At 41.3% G+C, this 24,272-nt stretch overlaps 1 protein-coding gene across 2 annotated transcripts in view; it reads left to right on the top strand.

Annotated features, from left to right (window-relative positions):
* The window catches only part of LOC133153868 (tetratricopeptide repeat protein 28-like), a 151,316-nt gene that overhangs the window by 34,131 nt on the left and 92,913 nt on the right, over positions 1–24,272 (top strand). The window contains exon 1 of one of the 2 annotated variants that reach the window (XM_061278086.1): positions 9,019–9,812. The exons of the other annotated variant lie outside the window; for it this stretch is intronic. Within the exon in view, the coding sequence (XP_061134070.1) occupies positions 9,786–9,812 (27 nt within the window). The 5' untranslated portion in view covers positions 9,019–9,785. Of the gene's footprint in view, positions 1–9,018; positions 9,813–24,272 lie in introns of those variants that run through there. 2 annotated transcript variants of the gene reach the window in all.

The raw sequence follows: 24,272 nt of genomic DNA on the forward strand, positions 1-24,272 counted from the left end.
TTCGCAAATTACTGCTGACTTGTGGGTAAATGAAGCTTTCATTCAGGCTCGGAGCTGTCATGATCACTTTGAGAGAAGATTGTATTCATGCGTGCACACATGCCGTAGCCTTTTTTTGTGAGCATTTACACACAAACATGTACACGCAACACACACAGTTTGGAGGCAGTGGAAGAAGAATCGATCCATCAGTCATTGAGTCACGCTGGTTATAGCAGCTGAAAGGGAGAGGTGTCCTCTCTGACTCACATGGACTTTCTCCCTCAGCCTGTCACTCCTCATCTCTGCTCGCTTGACTGTCCAACCATATTTCTTCCTGTCCGTCCTGGATGCGCCCGAACTTCCTCGGCTTCTCTTCCTGTCTTCAGGAGTCCAGCAGCGAGGTGGGCTGTTACTACGCCAACCAGATGGCAAGGGCAAAGCTGGGACTGGAGACTTGAACTCGGGCAAATCCACTGGCCAAACTGGTCATTGTGGTGGCAGACAGCAGCTCTGTTGGAAGTCTCTTAGCAACCGCTACTTAAAAAGAAAAACACTTGCTCAGCCAAACTAACTAGCTACCTTCAGAAGTGAAACTGTTGCTCTCCGATATAAATTCTCGGGCCCACTGGTGGAGTTTCTATCCCAGTGCTCGAGAAAAGTTTTGCGGTGGACTCTGACAGGAGGCTGAGCCAGAGTGGGATGAAGATGATGCAAGTGGAAAAGTCAAACCACCAAAGACAGGGAGCCTTGACAGTAAGGGAGCAAGCCGGCGGGGGCGGAGAAGCCGCATGAGTGTGATGAGAAGCGACTGGAGTGTCCCTGTCTTTGGGAGTAGAGTCAAGCCCCCTACCACTTCTTTCTTCTGCCGCATCACTTACATGACGTGTATCAGTACTAGCCTGAGGATATCCTGTAAGTCACCCCGTAATGAAGGATCACCAATCACGAAGAGAGCTTTACATAACCCTTGTTTCAAAGGAGGCAGGGAGCACAGATGTTTGACTCAGCCCTCTCCAAACACTAGCTGCATCTAAATTAGCTCGTCCTGCCCCATTATTGGTGTTTTCAGTGAGAGGGAGGAGGTCAAATTCCACCGGCCGCCGCTTTCCTCGCGGCACATTTTCCAGCCCTTAAATCAGACGTCGAGTTGAAAGAAGCCTTTCTGTGTTATACTGTAGGGCTAATTTAAGTGATTAACACTAGTTTTACTGAGATAGATTAAACCAAATCCCACTTTAACCCCTTTGATCTAAAGTCTGAGTGATTTAGAGTGGACTGGTCTAATCCCTTCACCAGTGTGACTCGAAACTACTGCAACCTGATGGAGCGGTGGGTGCCACGCTATAATGTGCGCTGTTCTCATTATGCCAACTTTTTCCTTTTGCAGTCTTGTAGTGAGAAAGGATGGAGCTATTACAGAGTCTTTTTGTGCATAACCCGTCTTCCTTCACATCAAAAGGGTTAATTTACATTTGATATGCCCGCACAGGGTTAGATCAGTAAGAGAACCGAGAGCTGTCACTGGAATAATAAGCCTGAAGCATTAACGTATTATAGGCTGATCTCCACGTGGGAATGTTCTGTACAAGCAAAATGTAAAGTTCTAGGTCTGCCTCTATCTTAGATTTGTAGTTTAACAATTATCCTAACAAAAGGATAAGCCGCAGAAGGTTCACTGTAGTTAAACATTTGTGCAGTAATTAGCTTGCCGAGATATCATCAGTCATATGTTTCGGCCTTTAATGTGCTTATTATGATTACCAGGCTGTTGCGTGTGTGACTTGAATGAGAATATGGAAGTATGTGTGGGTGCATATACAATATAATGCTAACATATGACATGAGAGAGGAGAAAAGTGGAGGGACAAGGAAAACACAAGGACAACTTTGATGGGATGAATATGATGACGGTTTTGGAAGGAAAGGCCATTTAAAAAAAAAAAAAAAGACCATGAGTTTTGGTTTTGGGGTTTTCTAAATGAGTGATTGTAAATGGGTTGATGTGACCACAGAATGTTTTTGTGCTTCTTTAAGTGTGTGTGTGTGTATATATTTATCTCCATTGAAGTGAATTGACACAAACACATTTAAATACAATGGCCTGTTGCATCTCCATATTTAGTGTGCAGACTGGAGAGGACCACACAGGATGGCAGGATCATGTCGTCTAGTTTGTGGCAGCGTCACTGTCGTGCAAGCGGCAAACCTCTGCGTCTGCTTAACTGCCGGCCTGATTCAAACAATGTGCTGCAATTTTTTTATCTTATTTATCCATGTCCAAGACCACTGAATTTACTAAACACATCATGAAATCAACAGGCAATTTCTTTGCTCAACATCTCAGAAATCTACCGTGGAGTAAGTTGAGAGGTTAAGTTAGCACTTCTTCGTTAGTATTACATATAATAAGAGAATGGGAGCAAATAATCCTGTCTTGATCGCTCCACGTGAGCAATCTTTAGATGAAACATAGAATTTTATCTTGAAAGAAGCATTTTCATTATTGTGCAATCTACAGAAAGGTGAAAATAAATACAATTACTCATTGTCAAGTCTTGAAAATGTTGAGCAGAGACAGCTTCAAAAATATGTTTCATTCTTCTCACTTGTTTAAACAGTATACTATTAGTGGCAAATTTAAACTTTTGACAGTAATTAGAGTCGATTCAAAGACGTATACATTCTTCACGGTGCTTATCGTGTTCAGGGTGAAGGAAAAGAACAGAATGGAATGCATTTGACTTTTAGAGGTTCCACTGTTATTTTTTGTCTTTATACTGAGAGCGGTGTGCAGGGTCACTTTTAATCACTGATAGTTCACACAATTAACTAAAAAAGCTTAATAAGTCTTCAACGCTCCTTTATATGACAAGGACGAGTTGTTGGCAATTTTGTATTTTTGTTGCCTCTACGTCTGGTCTAGGCAGAGTATGGACCAGAGGCCACATCTGACCCGCCCCCACAATCTGTGACTGGCCCTCACATTGACCGTGAAGTCACACGAAAACTATGTGGTGCTTTTTATGAGCACACATGTGGACGCGAGTACAAGTGAGGTAGCGAGCAAGAGCTACGACTTGTCTATGAAGTGTCGCCAATTTTTTGTGACATTTTAGCTATTTTTAGCAACATTTCCAACCCTTCGAGTAACTACTTAGAGACGAGCAAAACCAACAACAGTGGTTCATTCTTATGTTAGCAATATTCTTATTTCCTGCACAATGGAGGGACGAGGGCTCAATAGATTTTGCCTGAATCTACTGTTTCAAATACTGTCAAGTCATACATTTATCATTATACATCACTGTCAATAATAGTATACATCATTATATAATTTATACTTCCTACTTAAGTGTATATTTGGGACTCTTGACTACAGCTGACGAATGTAAGTTGGTAGTTAATATAATCAGTTTGTTTCAAATGTGTAGTATTTTGTAATTCAGAACAATCCATACCTTATCTAAACACGCTGCACAAGCTATTTCTGGATGCAAACTCAAAGTTGAGGTTAGCATTTTGGCGATTGTTCCTCAGCAAACGTTCCAGTTTTTCATGTTGCCCCCGTACAATATTAATTGCTCACCCTTGCTTTGTCTATGTGAAACCTTTCACTCTTACATAAGAAAAAAAACCCTCACATTTTTAATCAACCATTATTCTCTAAAATGGCTGCAAGTTACTAGATAGAGGATGTCTCAGATTTGGACAGATTTGGGGCTTTTTCCATTCTTTAACAAATGAAATGATCTATGTAGCCTGCTGACCCAATTGTACATAATACCTTATCTGCTAAGCCTTGACTCCCTTTGAGATGTTCGTGATAATTTCATAAAGTCTCACAAAGCCCCTAGTCGGATTTTTCCCTGCGTGCGTGATCAATTGTTTTTCCTTCACTGTTGTCCTCCAAAAGTCTGCTTCCCCTACGGACACGACTCAGCAACAATTAAGATTTAAAATGCTTTTTCAGGTCCCCTATCATCATCAGCCTTTGCTCGGGGCATGTTGGGTGGTCGGAACATGTGACCTTCTCAAAGCAGGGCACTCTAACATCTCACCCCATCCATCCTTATTAGAGGACATAGATCTGAGAGAGCAACTGCAGTGACACAAACCCTGCTGGAAAAAAAACACTGTGCGGGGAGATATCCTCACAGTGCACGGAGGTGTGTGTGTTTGTTTGTGTCTACGATTGTGTATGTATGTGTGGGTGCAGCTCTGCAGATATAGAACCCTGTAACTCTGAGATATGCACTGGCTCATTAATTAGAGGCTCTCATTATCCCCCTTAGGCTCCAGACACTTAATCAGCACGAGGCTCCAAGACTCTCATGCACGCACACACACACACACACGGTCCAAATTCTGACATGGCATCACTAAAATTAGAGCGCTGTAAAATAGGTGAATGGATGCAGATGCAAGTTATTTGTTTCAGTGATGTACAGCACACCAGAGAATGCGGGTGTCATTGTTATCGAACACATTATTTTTTATGTTGTAAAGCCTTTCTAAAAGGATTCATCCATCTGCCATGTCTGACAGTAGAAGCAATTTGTCAAGCACTGTAAACACATTTCCATGCTGGAATTTTTCATTTATTGATTTTCAAAGGGCATGTCTTAACCACTCAAATTCTTTTTATTGCGTTTTCTCCATTTGTGTTGTGTCCACAATTAGAGCAATTAAGCTTGTTGACAGACCCCATGATTACGTATGCACACATGTACATGTGAGATATTTTTGAATTTGCTCATATTGTTGTGTTTTTGGAATTCAAGAGCAAGAGTCTGTGCAAAAATCAATTACCTTCAAACAATCAGAAGAGCTTTTTGGAGTGCTTTTCATATCAGCTCAGAGTTTTGGGTATGATCAAAAATTCCCCCACCTCAGCACCATCTTAATGTTGCATGTTTTACATCGTGTTGGCTATTAGTATGCAAGCAGATGCACACTCACGACACATGCTGGCAAATGAGCTGCTGCATAAACAGTCGAGGTTCGGTGGATAGTTTCAAAGCCAAAGTTCAATAGTAACGCTCTCTGTCTAGTTGTTGACTGTGTACTGATGCCCGTCATTGCGTTGATGGCCAAGTTGTCATGGTCTTCCACTTGACTGCAGCAGACACATCCTTCTTTTAGTTTGCCATGTTTACATACATGCATTCATTTTATGTCAGTTATGTTAAAGAGAATGCCATAGGAGATGTTACATTTGATCAGAATTCTTTATTACAACCTAGACCTTGAATTGCATAGCAAATATACATAAATAATCACAATTCCTGAAATTCTTACTCAAGTCACCTCATTGTATTTAAGCTTTTCCTCCAAGCAAGCAAATTGACAAAACATGTTTTTGTTTTTTTTTCTTTCAAGGCGCTTTTGATATGAACACTACTTATGCATTAAAGGGACCTCACGGGACCCCCCACATCAGCAAGTACCGTGGTGACTGAGGCAAGGACGAATTGCCCTTTAGCTTGAAGGAACCTTGGATAGAGCCTCGGGGACGACTCAGTGAGGGGCCATCTGCTTCGACTGGTCGGGTTGAGCGACAGAAGCGAAGGCTTGGGAAGGACAAAACATAGTGGTACGGAGGCTGCCATCGGAAAACAAGGAATGATGTGTTGGCTAAATTAGTATTAGCGGTACTAATGTAATCATGACATGGGACATGATATAAGCCCCTGCTATGCTAATGTTGCTGCTCTGATTCCTAAAAATATGTTGCACAGTTGTTCTGCTCTGGAGGCATATGCATTGACAGGGGATGTAGGAAAATAAATTAGCAGCACATGAAGAAAGAAGCTGGATGTGCATCTCTCTCTCTTAGTTTATTGAGGGGTGCAGGGGGACAATTTTTTTTTTCTTGCGATACCACCGTATGTGTATTTCAATAAGCCTAAAGTCCACAAGAGTATACAAATATGTACGCAATATAGGCAGGCAGCTGTTGCATCATCAGCTTGAGTGATGTGGAGGAACACTCGACATGGCTGTGCAATTAAGAAAATAAAACGTCTCAGAGTTGAGTACTTATGGCGAGGCAGCTTAATGCAAAGTGTGGAGTGGCATGGCAGAAGCTAGAACATATGGAACGTTTTCTTGGATATCCTTGAATCCATCACAGTGTGAGAGGAGTTAAAAGTTTGCCAGTCAGCGACAGTAGAAACACAGGTCACAGTATAGACCAGTGTGACTCATCTTAATGTATTCACCCTCAATCACAGCAGATCGTGGAAAATTCTTCGAGTGTGTACTTGGCAGGAACAAGATTAGGAAGCACAAATGTTTTTTTCTTTTTTCCCCAAACAGCTTCAAGCATTGTAGAGTGAAAGAGGAGGTTTTTTGTTTCCCTCTGAAGCCAGAAGTCTGATTTCCTGTGCAACTCTGATTGGAAAAGCAGAGGCATGCAGAGGGAGCCACTTCTGGATAGAGATGCCAGATGACGGGCTCCAGTCTGGGTGCACACAGAAGTGGCCTTTGAATGATCATCAAACATATGCCTTTCATGAAAGCCTCTCATACCTGTTTTACAACGTCTCTGTGTGCTTGAAAGAGAACATAAATGTTAACTTTGGGCGGTGGGATGGATGTGGTGCAGTGCCAGCAGGCATCAGTAGAAAGGTACCGTTTGGTTATTTATTGACCACGTAAAGATGCTATTTCTAATTTACAAGTTGTAGATGGTGTTACATTAGCTGGTGCACACTTTCTTGCTCTGCTTGGTTGCTCTGTGTGGGAGGTAGTGTCTAACTTTGATTCGTGTTCAACCTTGCGGATTACCAAGTGGACACCCTGTGCACAGCAGGAGTCCACCCATGTGGCCATATGTCAGATCAGCCCCTCCTCCGGCCGGTCCTTTGTTATCCGAGTGACCCCGGTGTGCACCCTGTACCCCTGTGACCCGTCATATTGACCACACTCACAGCTCCATAGACTCCATTACCTAAACCAATTTAAATCACAACACTTATTGTTTAAACTCCCCACACTACCCTTCCATATCGACCACTTCTTTCATTTGCCTTTCTGCTACATCGAGATAACAATTTATGAATGAACCGTAATCCCGTTACAGTGTTAATTCTATCACGTATTCGGCAATGGCGTTCAGCGGCTGCGGTAAACCTGGTTCCACATCAATAATTGCTTGGTGATTGCTGTGTTTGGGGACAGTGCCAGCGTGTGCATTGAGTTATTTTTCTTCAGAGTAAAATATTATTATTTAGATGAAATTATACAAAGTCTGCTAAATACTTGCAGATGTTTTGACATTGTGGACAAAGCATATCTGAATACAATTTCATATTTGCGGAAAGGCTGCAGGTAAATTATTGCATTGTGCTCTACCTATGACAGCTGCTCTAAGCAGGAAAAACAGGGACATAAACATGGCTGTAGTTGTCTTCAAAATCCAAGGCCTCAGCATCCTTCATGAATACTGCGTTTTTGTGGCAACAATTCAATCTACAGTTAAAAAAAGGACAGCAGCCTCTATGGACAGAGAACTAGGCTACTAGTCACAGTTGCTGCTATGTGTGATGTTATTATTAGAATAATGTTACCACAGTTAACAGCATGTCTGTCAGTCAGGATAACCTGCACCTAGGTGATGAGAACAAATTAGCCAGTTTCAGAATTGTTTTGTTCGAGATATGTTTATTTTCAGTTAGTGGTGCTTTAATAGGCTCACAGACTATGAAGGAGTGCTAACCCGCTTGTTTTGTCACTGCTCAATTAAGAACCTGGCAAATACAGGAGCCGTATCAGAAAATTTGGCTTTTCCACAAAGGATACCCGGGTTTAACACTATGAACTGTATTAATTGAACAGTACCGTATATCTATAAACAAACTGGCAAGAAGGTGAATCGATTCAGACGATTTGTTGAATCGATATTCAGTTGTGTGCGAAGGGGTTGCAAAGTATTGATGATTCAATTTACTCACCTGTACTATGCACGTTATGATGTCATATTCCCTGTGAATACGATTTACTCTTTTCTTCTAATATGATAGCCGAGTATTCATAATTTCTCTGCATCCATTGCAACCTGGTCATCCTGGAAGGGGGATCCTCCCATCTGTGGTCTCTTCTTAAGGTTTCTCATTTTTCAACCCAGCATTTTATTTTTTTTTTAGTTTTTCCTTGCCCTCCTGGGAGTTTAAGATCAGAGGATGTTTGAGAATATTTGTCAATTTTTGTACATGTGAAGCCCTTTGAGACTTGCTTGTAATTTAGGGCTATATAAATGAACTTGGCTTGACTTTTTATTAAACGCCAGAATAATATTTTTTTTCCCTCAAAAGCAACACAAACATTGTTGTGTTCCAATATGCATCCAAAATCAATATTATTGTTAAATCTTCCACAGATTACCCAGCAATGTTGAACTCATTCATGATTACATACATGTATAGCCCTGTTGCAGAAACTGCTATGCTGGACATTGCAGTGCATGAAAACATTTCATTTGTGTTTGTATTACAAAGATTTGCTGGGGGGTGTGCCTCAGTGGTCCTCTCCCTGGGATTCGATACTCAGCCAGTATGTCATCAGGAGGTGAATTGGGTAGAAAAGTCCCATTCAAATGCAGCCTATTTCTCTCTCTCTCTCTCTCTCTCTCTCTGTCTCTCTCTCTCTGTCTCTCTCTCTCTCTCTCTCTCTCTCTCTCTCTGTCTCTCTCTGTCTCTCTCTCTCTCTCTCTCTCTCTCTCTCTCTCTCTCTCTCTAATTATACCTATAATTATACCTATAATTATAAATATATATATATATATAATTATACCTATAATCAATGGAAATTTAGTTGAATAATGACACATTTAATAACACATTGATTTATTTAATTCCATATTTAATTAACAAGTGGAACATTTTATTGATGAATAACATTGTCATTAAATATTTCAAGGTTTATTTATTTAAAATTTGCACGGTCCTCCATAACACACAACCCACCCCAGTTCTGAATGCGGCGGCGGCGGCGGCGCTATGACCCTGCCTGCCGTTCCTGCCTCCTCTAGTGAGTACTGTAAAGAGCGAAGGGAAGGAAGTCATCAGAAAGCTTCAGTCCAGTTTGTTGCTCTTGCGCGAATCAGTTTATCCTTCCAGCTCCTCACAAATTCCAGGGATTTTTTGGGGGTTCTTGCCCCCTCCTCTCTGTTAAAAATAATCTCCCCCTCCTCATGTCTTGCCTGGATCCTTTTTTGTAACTGTTCCTCTACGAGAACATCCGGGGGAAAAGTGTTTCTTCGCCGCTGGAGGAAAAAAAAAGAAGATATTTTAACACTGTGATGTTTATTTCTACATTTTGAGACGCACTCCCGTTTTTGCGTGTTTTGCTTCTATTCAAGAGGACCATCTGGACGCAGTCTGACAGTGTTTCCCACTTGGGAAGACGTTCTGAAAAAGTTAAAAACGATTTTTCTGGCTTGGATCAGACGTGGAGGCATCGATCCTTGCGTAGCTCCAGCCAAGGGAGTGAGCGGCTCCACAGCGGATTGCTGCTTTTGGATTTACGCACGCAAACCATCGTGCGCACTCGCTGACAACCGACACCGTGGCTCTGATTTCTTCGCCGAGTACAACTGGATTTAAACGGTCTATGAGTCGCGTCAACTGCGCTGTCTAGCTCCATAAAAAATTGCCGCAAACTGAGCCTGGCACATCTCAGCATGCGTCGCCCTTTGGAGAACATGTGAAGTGGCAGCAGCATGACTTGCGCCCCGGATTTCCCCCAATCTACATTCCATTCTCCTGTAATATCTTAATGCTGGCCCATTTTGGTTTACAAATATGATGAAATGGCAGCCCCGGAAGAAGGTGAGTTTTTTTCCCTCCCGACTTTGTTTTGCCAATTATGGACATATGTAACTTACAAGTTGCAGAGAGGGCACATATTGAGATCCCAAGAGTGGTGAGCTTTAACCACGACATAGTTGGATTATTACAGATCCTAGTTTTTCTCACTTTGAAGAAGCAATTAACCAAGAGAACAACTGTCTGCAATGCATTGTCAGTACAATAGCCTAAGAGCTGAACTTTTGAAAATAACTTGTTTTGGTCTACCTTTTAATGATGCTCATAGCCAAATAGCTGATAAATTGTCATGTAAATGATGACGGATGAGTTGCCACTTTACCCGTAACACCATCAAAAGACTCTTGCATGAAAAATGTGTTGTTGCAGCATTCTTTTATTGCTCACACTCCATGCTGTCTACCAAGGAAACTATCTCAAATCATCTGGAATGTATCAAATATGAAGGCACTAAAATTGCTGTTATACATTCTTGCCGCAAGGGGGCGCTTTTTTGACAAGCAGTGGAGAAATGAGGTTTAACAGTAAAAATAAACACACCATTCACGTATACGGGGGTAATAATTAATCTATTATTAAGTTTTGTTTAGAAAATGTGTCTGAACTTTCTTCTCATGTTACATTTTATACTCAGACAACTGACACATGCTGCATGCAGCTGATTTTCTTTTGGGAACTCATGACTAGTGCCAGATGCAGAGTGTAACTTTTACAACTGTGATGGATTGTAGGTGATGATTGTTAACTCAACGTGTTTCAATTTTGCAGCCCATGCCCTCCAAACTAATTAAGCTAGTCTCAAATAAAGTGTCATTAATGTAGATGATCTCACCCTGAATGTTGAGCTCAAAAACAAGTTTTGGTGGAAAATGTGGAATTATGTGCAGCGTATGTAAATGCGGTGTGAACATGTGTTAATGAAGTCTACAGCTGTGCAGCGAATCTGCTAGAAACATCAACGGGACCCTCTTTCAGGACAACATGCCCTTCCTCAATAAAGGAGTGCATGTAAGCATTGCAGGGTCCATCATTAAATATTACAACTGTCACTCGACCCATTATATGCAGATTATTTTTCCAAAAGCATGTACTGAGAATGTAGACTGAACAACTAATCTTAGGAACATTGTTACAATACTCTTTTGGTGTAGTGTTAATTAATTAACCTGTTGGTGGTGTGTGGCGCATAATGTATGTATGAATTTCTAGTTTCTGACAGCTGGTTGCTGAAAATGACAACCTAATGTAAGACGTAAAAGTCTTTTTATATGAAATTTGTTTTGCTTCACAATATTGAAGGTGTTTTATAGACTGATTGCATACTCATGTTAACCAAAGGTTTCAAAACATCACAATTTCAACAAAGTAGTTTAGTAAGAGATACCGCCAACTGGTCATGGAATTATAAAATAAAGAAAAAACAAGCACAGCTTTGAATTTGATCTAAAATCATTGTCATATACATATATAAAGCATATTTTTAACCAGTGTCATAGAACACACAAGATGCCCTGAGAAAGATCAAGCTCTGTAATTTGTCAGAGAGCCTATAAATCATTTTTACAACATTGCCAATGCCACACTGCACTGCCTCAAAACCAGGAACAAAATGTCCCTTGACCGATAACAAATAATAGAAAACATCTGTTTAAATACCATGTTTAGTCTGTCGATCATGTCGCAGAGCCGTCTGTCCTCTCATGTCATGTTTGCGACGCTAATTTAGACCTACTGTATAAAAGATTCACACAGAGTGAGTCATGCCTGTAACATTCCCTCCTATTGTAAATCTCCTCACCATCTCTGTGCCAAAACTGGGTGAGGCATCCCTGGTCATCCCGCATTGTAAACAAAATAGCAGTCTTCAAAATTCTTAATCCCATGACACTCTCATAGTGTGTATGTGCGGTGTGTTTACTTGGTTGTGTACAAGATGCTTCTTTTCCAAGGATTTCCGTGAAATCAAAATTAGAATGTGGAACAAACTATAGAGCAGGGGTCACCAACCTTTCTAAAACCGAGAGCTACTTCCTGGGTACTGATAAAGGCAAAGGTCTACTGACACACACTTCTGAAATAGCCAATTTGCTCAATTTGGCTTTCACTATGTCTTATTATTGTCGTTTCCAGTTCACATGTAAGTAATTTTAACAAGAATAGCAAAAATACAGTGAAACCTTGGTTTTTGACCACAATCCGTTCCAGAAGGCGTTTCGAGAAGCGAATCGGTCGAGTATCGAATCCATTTTCCCATTACAAATAATGGATTTTTTTAAAATCAGTTTCAAGACAAAAAACCAAACAAACGCCTTTTTTAAGCATTTGCGCACATTTGTCCGATCGCGCAACTGCAGCGCACCGCCGAACGCGCAACCGTAACCTCGTCGCCAACCGCGCAACTGCACCGCGCTGGTCGCATTACTGTGACAGAGCCGTCGCTGAAATTTAGAAAATATTTTTAAAGTCCTGATGTACTTTCAAAAATTTAAGTGGACCTAAGTGCGCAGGGAGCTTAATTTTGTCCGATCGCGCAACTGCAGCGCACCGCCGACCGCGCAACAGTAGCGCGTCGCCGACCGCGCAACTGCACCGCGCTGGTTGCATTATTGTGACAGAGCCGTCGCTAAAATTTTGAAAATATTTTCAAAGTCCTGATGAACTTTCCAAAATTTAAGTGGACATCAGTGCGCAGGGAGCTTAATTTAGTCCGATCGCGCAACCGCAGCGCGCCGGGCGCTCATTGTCGCATTGCTTTAAGAGCGATTGGCTTATCAGCAAGATTTAAATACAGAAGGTGAAGGCTTACCCTTTTTGTTGCTTGTTATTTTTTGTGTGAAAGATGCTGAGGAATGGTAAGTGGCCCCCTACTTTGTTGCAATGAGAATGTGGACTGGTTCGTGTGTGTATTAAAAAAAAGAGAAGGGAAAGATGGTGGTGGGGCTAAAAGTACCCTCAAATCAATTAGGGGTGCTGATGGAATCTCCACAGGTCACATTTCGACTGGTGAAGTATCTTGATTTGATCACAAGAGGGAAAGTGAGCTCCTAATGTGACTGATCTTTGTGCGTGCCTATTAAGTGTGTCTTTTGGGGTTTTGGAGTTTTACCTGGGACGTTTTTAACTTGTGTGTTTTTGTAAGCAAATTTGTGTTGTACATTTGTGTAGTTTTGGAATTTAATTTTAGTTGTGATATTATTATCGAGCTTTGGTTGTTTTGTTAAACGTGTATGATTTGTATAGATTCACATGTAATGTTGGAAAACCGAAGCGATATAATATGGTCATCTATGGGCATGCATTTTTACTTTGTGTTTGGATTGCTTTTAAATCACCATTGTCTAATCAATTACATTTGCAGAAAGGCTGGAATTTCAATGCATTGTGTTTGTTTTAAAGCTAGGCTAACATGGTATGTGACACTGTGACCAAGTTAAAAGAAAGCTTGTTGTTTTTGTAGTTACCAGATACCATATGTGTAATGGTTTCCATGCAGATGATATAAAGCCTCCTCACCTGTGTGTGACGGCATGCCACACTCATGTTTCTGAGGTCAGATGTTCAGCAAGCTCACCAACTTATTCGTGAATTATTTATGGGCTCTGTGGCCAGTGAAAAAAGGATGGCCTTTCCCTGAGTGAGAAAGGATGGCCTTTCCTTGTAGTGCTGGTTCCTAAATCCAGTGGCACCAATCAGTTTGGGAATACAAACAACAGTCAAGAAGAACCATCAAGAGGTGCTGGAAGAGAGTAAAAATGGGTAAGCACCTCAGCAGAAGTTATTTAGAACGGCAACAAAGGCCTTATTCAGACTGCCAGCCAATTTAAGCTTTTTTGCCAATCCAAATTGAAATTGAGTGGCTCGTTTGTCGTCCAAATAGTCACAATGTACATGTAGTCTGATTCTCTAGTTTCATATCATCTTTGGATAGGATGCTTCTTAGTCTGAAGAGGTCCAAACACACCAATCAGTTTTGACGCTCTGTGAAAACAGCAGTCCCTGGACAGAGGAGAAAATACATTGCCTTATCGGTCTGTGGGGATGATTAACCTTGTCGTTGCCTGTGTTGCAATTTTTATGGCGTCAAACGCTACACGTGTAGGACGATGCCTCTGTTCCGACATTGTTCCGATGGAAACCTGTCAGAAGGGTCAATAATGTGGCCCAGACTGAACAGGGCCAGATCCCATTTGGATACTTGCCGAAAACAGAGTGGACCATCAGCCATAAAAATTGAATTTGAGATGGAATCTGATTGCAATCAAATATGCCTGCAGTCTGAATGCAACCAAAGATGCTCTAGCTACCAAGTTGACACGTTGCTGTTTGTATAGAATGTATCGCTCTTTTATCCCCTGAGATCAAATCACTATCTCACCATCTGTCTGTTTTTTGGGTGTGTTTACAAAAACGACTTTCTTTCAGTTTCATTGGAGTACAGGCAGAGTTTCTTGCTTCTTTGTTTACAGTGTGTACCCCAAAGCACAAATTATTAGTCTCCAAAATTAGTGTGCCTATTCTAGAATCACCCAATGTTCCCAAGCTGTAAAAGTTAATCACCAAGCTTACCAAAGCAGTGCCTTCCCAACAAATACGGCACTCTATTGATACACCCTTGTACCATGAAAGCTTAGAATAGATGGTACTTTTCCTCCTAGGACCATATGCACCCCAGACTGTAATGCAACAATTACTCTGTATTGAAGGGAAAACTGATACAGAAGAAAATCCTAGGAACTTCCCTAATTTTAGTGTCAATATGTTCTGAAGAAATGTCACTCAAATGCATTCAAATCCATATACGGTGTCTATCAGTCATGACCTGTTCATGCGGTAACTTGAGAGCTGAGACCGAGATATACATCTGGGGAAACATGGAACAAGAGGCTTGAAGATAGAGATTTAATTGATGCAAAGCTGTAGCCATGCAATTCCAGATTGGATAGCATAATGGGGCAGGTTGGAGGCTATGGGAAAGATAGATTTCCAAGATATGGGTTGTGAGTTTAAGAGTGAGAGGGTGAGAGTAATGCAACAGGCATGATTAATGATTGGGACCGATAGCACTTGCTGTTGTTTTTTTTACACTGCATAGTATTTATGGCTCAGCATGTCAAGATGAATTGGATGTGGCCCTCATGGCCCTGGCCTCTTGGGGTGTAAAAATGTAGTGGTGCGGGGTGGGGACCAGGCCAGGTAAGTAGGAGGGAACTGCGATTCAGCAATCCATCTGAAATCTTGGTGCTGTTAATCCCGAGTCCGCTTTTCCCATAGGGAAAACTGGACAGTGATGGAAGACAGTGGGAAGAGCTGCCTGGAGTACAAAGCCAATGCACATTTGTTGGCAGTATACACAAAATGCAGGTTTTTGCCAGGTTAGGTCCTCTTGAGAGGCCAGTGTCAAAATACACGGGCAGAAACAATAGATGCAATTGTGACTGGGCCATCCCGCTCTCATCAATTCTCATTCTTTGGAACTGTAATGGCCCACAATGTGTGTAGAGATGGATTTTTGGATCACGAGTAGTAAATGTGAAAATTGATTTTATATGTGGAACCGTCTATTTCCATGCTCTTCTCCAAGCCTGAGAGCACCCATTTCTGATTTACCACACGTTTTTCTTTTACCCTCCAGTGCCCCTGTTAGAGCAAACGCTACTCTGTTTGAGTTTATCGAGGTCATTGTTCCACGGGTGTGGTCAGCTGCTCAGGAGGTGCCTGCCTCCATGGGGAGTAAAAAACAAGGTCTGACTTGATGGACCACATCAATAGGAAAACATTTCCTTGGTCTCTGAGGTGGAACTGACTTCTGCTTGATTCCTTTCACTGGTTAAGCTCCCATGGTGTGAAATCAGCCTGCATATATACCGTTGCCAGACAGACTTTCATACACAAGCTCGCTTGAAATTTATTCGAAAAATGCCACTCGAGGCATATCCTTTCATCGTACGTCCCGAAAACGCACATACTTTTGCCTGTTTCACAGCGTTTATCAGTGTAGGGCTGCAAAAACCACAGTCCCGCATTCTTTTATAGCTCCTACTGGACTTAGTCCAGTTGGCGCGGTACAGCATCGGCTCAGTCCTTCGCCCTTGCAGCTGTCTCCGAGTGTTGTTGTGTTGGATGTGGTGACCGACTGCTAGAATGCTCTTAGAGAGTCTATGATCCAGTTTGGATTGAGACGTGAAAAGCACTGCTAATACCACCCTGCCACCAACTGACGCCCACTAATTCCATTTTTTCAGAGAAAGGATTCATAAGCCCCCTTTTGAAGGCTTAATTTTGCGCGAGTGTGACCCTGGCGGCTACACTATAGCAACACGGTAATTGTCCAAGATGGCACCTGTGTGTTCAACATTAGAAATATTTATTGGAGATAAGAATGACTCAGTTTCATCTGCTCGTGTATATTAACACAGTTCATGGTAGAAGAAAAGACCACTAAGCGCTGATCCCCCTTTCAGGCAGTTATAAAGGGACTTTTTTTTTTTCAGTCAGAGTAGCAGACACACACTCTGCCCTCACGGAGTATGTCTTCTAGGGTCATAGAAACAACCAAGCCTGGAGCAAATTGTTTTATTTCCCAGTACCCACAATGACTGATCTGTAGCTGCCTTGCCTTAATTTCCATGCCAGAGTGGTTAGATTTATTTATTTTTTTCTTGTTGGAAAAAAAAACTCAGAGGAGTCTTCTCTGTGTCACTCGTTTTTTTCTCATCCAAGTTTGAATTCATACTTTTGAGGCATGTATTTAATATGAGAGTAGTGTTTATGACGGTGAAAATATATGGGCCAAGAGCCTTTCTGAATCCTCAGTGGGTTTTTCTCCTATGGGAGATTCATGATTCTACTCTCTTAACAAGGCAAGCAGACTGTGACTTGACAAGCAGGCTGAGATAGATTCAGTAATGAGGACTGAAAACACCAAACTGTGGCTCCCCTCCATACTTCATTATTTCAAATCATTTCATACCTCAAATATGTAATACATTTAACCACATGTTTAGTTGCAGCCCAATAAGGCCATGGTCATTTTTAATGGACTCAGCATTTCCGCAATGACACACTGCAGTGTTTGCTGGAGGAGTTAATCATCTTGTCTTTGGAAACGTCTGATGCCATTTTGACCCTGAAAAGGACTATCACCAGAATATGCATATATGTGTTAGACAACTCGATAATATCACATATGCATATGGAAAAAAGGATTATTATCACACAGAGGGCGTGCCAGTAGTTTGGAACGTACTGACAGCGGAAACTCTTACGCCGTCTTGACCTTTCCACCGGAAATGCGTCGCGTGCATATGTTCCATTATAGTGCAAGAACACTTTTTTTCTTTTCCTGTCATACAGTATATTGAGATTGTCTATGTTTTCTGAAGCATGCAATTTGGGATGTGACTCGAGCCTGAAGTCCTAAATGACCCCTCCCAACTTCTACTTTGCATTTAGCTGGCTACAGTACACACACTAATGTGAAAAAAGATGGTCATTTTTCAACAAATATTCCCTTGTTTTTGCTTTACTGGTGCATCATTATATGTCCTTTTTCGTGTTTGTCTTGAAAATGGTTGCCTTGACAAGTGAGCAATGTCTTTGTGCCCGATAGTATGTGATTGATGGCAACTGCAATGTTATCGTTCATCTGAGAAGCTGAAATACTGTACGTATCTTCTATCTTAGAGTCTGATGTTTCCCTCCTCCATGCTTTTTCCTTGTTCTTTGTTCTTGTGACTTGGGGTCAGAGACCACATAAAACATTCAAGCCTGTATTGTTCAGCAATTTAGACAGCGCTCAAATTACCACTGCAGAATCTGAAGCATCAACAACGTTTTAAGTATTTGACTATCCGACTCCAGGTTTAGTGTTGGCATGTAACCCGACATTAATAGACATAATGCATTTACTGCCATGTCATTTTTGTAGTCTTTGCCACCTGTCTATGATAGTCATGTTGAACAGAACGTGTTCAGTGGTGGTCTTTCTTCTGCAGGTAAATGTGGTTTGAACCCCGCTCAGCTGCTTCAATGAGGGTTATACACCATTATTTGGCACACACTAGTCGAATAAATGCTCCAGGTGTGAAATTGTTCTCCCAATTTATATTTGGGAGCACATGTTTTGACCCTCTTTTTCATTTTCCATTAATAATGTTTTCCCTGTTGCAAAGAAGGCTGGCATTGTTCCCGTCACCAAGGGGATTGAATTATCATCTTTGCCTATTTGTGCGCAGGATTATAAAAGGCCACTTAACCCATTTCTACTAAATCTTTTGTAGAAGAGTGTGTACAGGCCAAGGAAAGCCCATTAAAGCAAGGTGAGGAATTTTCCATTTTTTTTCCCAAAGTTATTCATAAAAATTGAACTGTATTTATAGTATACAGGTAAGTTTGGATTTAAATTTGAATGTTTTTAGTTTTGTACCACATTGTACCGCAAAGTGCAGCCTATCACTGAGGTCTACTGGAAGACATTCTGTGTAAAAAAAGAAGAAGAAAATAATCAGAAAGAAGGGCCAGAGAAGGTCTCCTAGTAATCAACATTAATAGTCATTGTTCCAGTGGAGTAAAGCATATGCTTGTGAACATTCTTGTATCCCATATGTGTTACTGCTTTATGGGAACTAAATTTGCATTTTTAAAAGTCGTTTGAAGACCCATTTTTATTCTTTGGCTTTTGGCTATTATTGTTCCGCAATTGTATGTTAATTTGTATTTCAATTTACTATTTTCCCTGTCTTTGCGGTTGCCTCAATGCTACATGTGAAGCGCTTTGTTACAGCTGCAGCATTTGTAAAATGCGCTATATAAATGTGCTTGTATTGTTGTTTGGAAATTCTTGAGGATTAGTATTAGTTTCAGTTAGCCTGTCTATTTTATTTCAAATCACAAGTTAGCCTGAAGCTACAGGACTATTGTTTTATGGTTTGGTTGGGCAATCTGGTATTTTAATATTCACTGTTTAATTCTCTTTTGTTTTAAAGTGGGAGGAAAACAGCATGAAGCAAGTACGCAGTCTAAAATGCTTATTTGGAGAACTGCTAGTCCCAGACACACGTGCATGTGTGTGTGCATGCACGTGTGTCTGGGACTAGCAGTTCTCCAAATGTGCACACACCACCACCATTTAGTAATGTCGGATTGTTTTGCTTTGCATATACAAACACATCTCATTTGCCATGATGAGCCATTTTGTAATTGCAATACACTCCATTCAGTTGACATATTCAAGCAAGAGTTTTTTTTCAATTCAGGTATGACTGAATGGATTTAGGATGCTCGAGCCAACAGCAGAAACATCTGCATTCCAATGCTGTGCTGCTGCTGTACCTATGCTAGGAAAGCAGCACCTGAGGCAGTGCAGGTGGAGGCAGCCAGGATTGTGGGAACACTCCTGGGAGCTGAGTTGGCTGCCAGACCACTCACAGTGAAATGAGGATTCATTGAAATACATGGACTGTATGCTATTTACCGTTTATAAATGACATTGATATCAAACGCACCAATCTTCTTACAATATTGTAAGTAAAGCCATAGTTTTTAAATATTTGTTAGACACTGCCCAAAGTATGAGAGCCCATAAGCCATTGGTGAAACTAGGATTGTTTTCATTCATGAGGGAGCCGTGGGTGTGTGTGTGTGGGGGGGGGGGGGGGGGGGGGTCAAGGATAACTCAAAATAAAAATTCTAACAAACCCCCAAAACTATTCAGAACACACTGATAAACATTCACAATATGTTCCCCATGGAAAAAAATGTGGAAGGAAAGACTCAGAAAATACCCAAAAGTCAATTAATTATATAAAGATCTTGTGCAGCTAAACAAGAATGCTGCAAAGCTGAAGACAGATGGAAAAAAAGACAAGCTCCAAGTCTCATATCAAATCATGAACGACTGCTTGCGTTGTTACCAAAACAAAGTCAAAGAGGCTAAGTAGGAAAACCTGTCAAATTCTATTCAGACAAATCGGCATAATCCATGTGTTCTATTTAAAGCTATTGATTCAGCACTTAAACCTTCATTTAAAGTGTCAAACTGCACAGTCTCTCCCTGAAATCTGCAATAGATTTTGGCACTTTTTCCATTGACAAGATTGCGACAGCTAAGCCAGTTATTTCTCACACCACGCTTTTAGAAGAGGTGGTGCACCAGATTCAACCATCCGGCTCTCCTTATGACTCTGTTCCTCCTCATTTATTTGAGGAGGTTCTCCCGAGTACCGGTGAATTGATTTTGGTCTTTTGTCTGGTGTCGTCCCGTGCAACCCTTGCTTCAGAAACCTGGGCTTGACCAACCTGTGCTGCCTAGTTTTAGTTCCAAGCTGCCTTTAATCTCTGAAATTGTGGAAAAAAGTGGTGCGCACACAGTCAAGGACATAATGTCATGGAGGTTTTCCAATCAGGTTTCAAGTTGATGCTAGCACAAATGTGTCTTCAAATGACACCCGTGACTCTGTGTGAATGGTCTTGTTGGATCTAACTGCAGTGTTGGATACAGTGAACCACAGTATTCTGCTAGCTCATTTGTAACACCAATTTGGCACCACTGGTCGTGAGTGCTCTCGAGTGGGAAAATGCGCTATATATGGTAAATAAATACATTTGGATTGTATTGCATTGCTCTTCCACATCAGGAGTAATCATTAGCAACAGGAAAATATAAGACTACTTTGGATGTTGTTGTTGTGATGCACATGTGACACGGATTTGTCAGTCGTGGACCAGCGGCTTGACAGCCAATGACAATGAGCCTGTGGACCTTTTTAGTGCTATGCTGTAAAGAAAACCATTGTAACAGTCATGGCACAGTGATTGATCCTTCCAAGAAACATACACAGAACATATTTTGGAAACCGTTTGACCTTTGAGCCTGCATTCATTCAGTGACGTCCATTTTTGGTAATGGCTATTGATGCAAATGTTTCATTGTCTCAATTGGAGTGCCCATTTAAGTGCTTTCCTGTTTGGAAAATTAGTGTCAAATGATCTTGTTTGAGTACCCATCTCCCCGTGAATGTATGATGGTGAGTCCCAGAGGGGTTTTTGAGAAGATCTGATTCCATTGTTGGTTGAGAGAAGGATGAATTTTAAATCCTGATTAGAATATGGTTTGGCTTAATTAAGATTTTTTTCCCTTCACTCTCATTCCATCTATCCATGTTTAATCAAATTACAGATGGTGATTTTGCTGTTACCATTAGAGGGAAATGTAAGTGGTCCCTTGAGAGTGAGGGGGGTTGTCGTGAGATGTGATACTCCTCCCAGCTGCCCACTCACCTCCTCCTCCTCCTCCACCCACCGGTCTCCTCTTCTCCAAGCGGTGTTCGGGAGTTAACAGATGTCTGAGCAATTGAAAAGCTTCGTCTCTAACATTCAGCACTGTCTGAAATGGATCTGGAGCTACGCAGTCCATTTCGGATGGTCAAAGGGAAGTTTACACTAATGTACTTAGGGATAATGATTGGCTGACTGAATCCTTTCTTCTGTGCTGTCAAAGTCAAATGTAAAAGCTGCTAAAACAGTACCTTCAGCTATGTTTCAACCAAAGATCCTTCAACTCTATTCACTATTGAGTCTTTTCTCTTGAGATAATTAAGAATCACAAGGTCCTATTTTCAATACACGGGCAGAGTCAAGTATGCTAAAGTGATAGCAAATGGATGACATCAACTGTGAAGAATTTCATCACCTTCATCGAGTAAAGACATACATTGTACAAGAAAATCTCAGTGGACACCACCCAAACAACAACGTCAAAAGGACAGTTACTGAAATAAGGATGATCTTATCTCAATGTTCTCCCAAAAAGTTTTTTTCCGATTATTGTAACTTGTGTGAATGGCAATAGGTGTATTCTTTAACGGAAGAGTGTTAAGCTTTTCTGCATGTGTCGCTGGCATGGATAGACTACAAAACTTATAACTGCGAAAATCTGCGTATATCGGAAACAAAGCTGCTTTCACGCAACTTCATTTTGCTTAATATCCTTTTGTCAGCAGGCAGCAGTTCACAAGCCAAATGGAACATGAATTGCACTACGCTTTTGTTAAAAAGAGGAATGTTGCGGCGTTCTGTCATCAAATATTGTAGCAGATCTCTGGCAATGAGCTGAGAAAGTATTTCAGCTGCATGTGGACCTCAGACTTAATTATGACCAGATGGCTGAGGATCTCTCACATTAGTTTCTGTCCTCCTTCCTCCCACCGCTTCTGGTCTGTCTGCTTCCTCCAGCTCTTTTGTCTTTCTTTCAAAGTTTTCCAAGTGGTGCAAACTTCTTCGGGCTGACACCCTGTTTTCTTTCTGCTTGTTCTACATCAGAGTGGCTCTTGCACAGCCAACTGATTGAAAAGATCAATAGCAGCTCTTCAGCTCCAGCCGCCGAAAAAGAACTTAAAGGCCAAAAATGCAATTTAAGCATTTTTTTTTCCTCCTCAGAGATGACACCCATATTAGTATCAACATCTTGCCATCCAGTCCCATATCTTCTTCCTCTTTGTGCTCTTGCTGTCTAAATTCAAGCGTATCATCTTTCCTCATCTACCTCCGCATATCATCGGTGCTCCATCTTTATGCTGGTGTCTCCAAGGAAGAAACAGCCTTTAGCTGTAAATTGGCCCATTTCTCACATTTCATTTTGAACAGTTGCAGCAGGTGGAGAGAAGTCGGCGAGAACCTGCAAGCCCGGCACATTAGTGGAACAGAATTCATTAGTGCACCTGCCTCCTTGATAGAAGAGAATGACAGTTTTCCTCTGGCAGAAATGTTGTTTTTCTGTATTGCATTTCAAGCCCTCCAACATTTGTTCACAAGCAGCTTAATATTGTGGTGGTGAAAGGAAACTGGAACAAGCAGTTAACAGAACATCAGCCTCAGTGGTTTCCTTAGTGAAGAAAAATCTCAGGACATTTCCATTTTTTTGCAAATGTGTAAGTCCATAAAAGCATAAAATTAGATATCTGTGAAGCATAAAATTAATTCGGAGACCTTTATATAAGGTCAAAGGATATTTTCGAACGAAACCCTTAGCTTCTTGTTTGACATACAATGTTAATGGACGGTAAGAAGTGTGGAATTACTTTGTCCTGTCACAAGATGATTCCAGCTTTGGAGTCTCTCTTGGTCTCATGAGACCCGTTATGAATTTAACATATTGTTGTGGTGCCTGCATGCAATATTTGAGACATTTTTAAAGACTGGTGGTCACATTGGATTTTGCTGTTACAGTCATTTTTCTAACACATTTTTTTTCTTTCACCACTTTTTCGTGGCTGGAGATTAGTGGGAGGAGAAGTGCAGCAGCCAATTGCAGTTTTATCTTAGTCCTACCATAGACTCCGCGCTGTCTGCAGCCCTCTGCTCAGTCCAATTTGTCATGAGATCACTCATTGAGATTCGTGTCATTTTTTTTTTGTGGGGGAGGTGTGTCTGCCTTTAAAAGGGAAAATGCAGATGATCCTTAATCTCCTTTGAACTGTTTTCCCTCCTCTTGCCTTTCCTTGCCTCTTCATCTCATGATCCCATTTATCTTTCATTCAAGGTCCCATTGACCTCTCATTTTTTCCACTCCTTGAACGTTTTGCTCTCTGATTTGCTTTCTTCTCTTGTTCATTTTGCGGTTTACTATTTCTAAGTTTGTTTTCCACTCGTCCTTAAACGCACTGTTGACACATCGCCTAACCTGTGTAACTATGTAGGCTAATCTCGGTTTTAGTAGATTGTGTACTGTAATTATGACATAACTCCTTCTCCAGAGCAAACCCAGATTAGCACTCATTTCTTCTATTTGGATGATTGAAAACTGTTACAACTGGTTACAGCCAGGTGTTGTGCTCCTTGCACAAATGGAGCCACGGCTGCTACGATCTCCTCAAACCTCTGTGCCCACCTCCCGAAAAAAACTAAAGCCCGTTTTTTAACGGGAACCAGTCAAAAGGCTTTCGGGTTAAGTGTGCTGACTGACCGACCTTCAATATCGAAACGCCCTCCATATCACATCCTGACAGCCCACAAGAGTGTGCAAAGAAAGGGTTGGAGTGGTGTAATTGCAAATTCACTTGGAAACCAGAAAGTAGAGGAAGCATTAAAGGTTCTGGCCTGCCTGGTTTCCATGCATGAAAGATATGAGATCAACATTCGAGCTTTTAGCTGCCCTTCTACTCAATAAATCACAGTCGCAGTGCACACACCTAATCCCCAATTCAGACTGGATGGTAGGAGAACATTTTTAACTGCACTTGGAGAAAGTATTAGCTCAGAGCTGATAATTATACAGTCAGTATTTTTACTGCAATTTTAAATCTTCAGAAGAGTGTCTGTGGGGTGCTATTTCCACCCCATTCAATATCTGATCTTGTGTTGTCACTCGAGGATAGTTGAGCAGAATGTGTCAAGACTCTTTGGAAACAAAGTCCTCAGTGTTGCCTCTGGACATGTTCCCCCATCAAGAAGCTAATTTTATGCAAC

This window comes from Syngnathus typhle, linkage group LG5, assembly GCF_033458585.1.
Source record: "Syngnathus typhle isolate RoL2023-S1 ecotype Sweden linkage group LG5, RoL_Styp_1.0, whole genome shotgun sequence".
NCBI lineage: Eukaryota > Metazoa > Chordata > Actinopteri > Syngnathiformes > Syngnathidae > Syngnathus > Syngnathus typhle.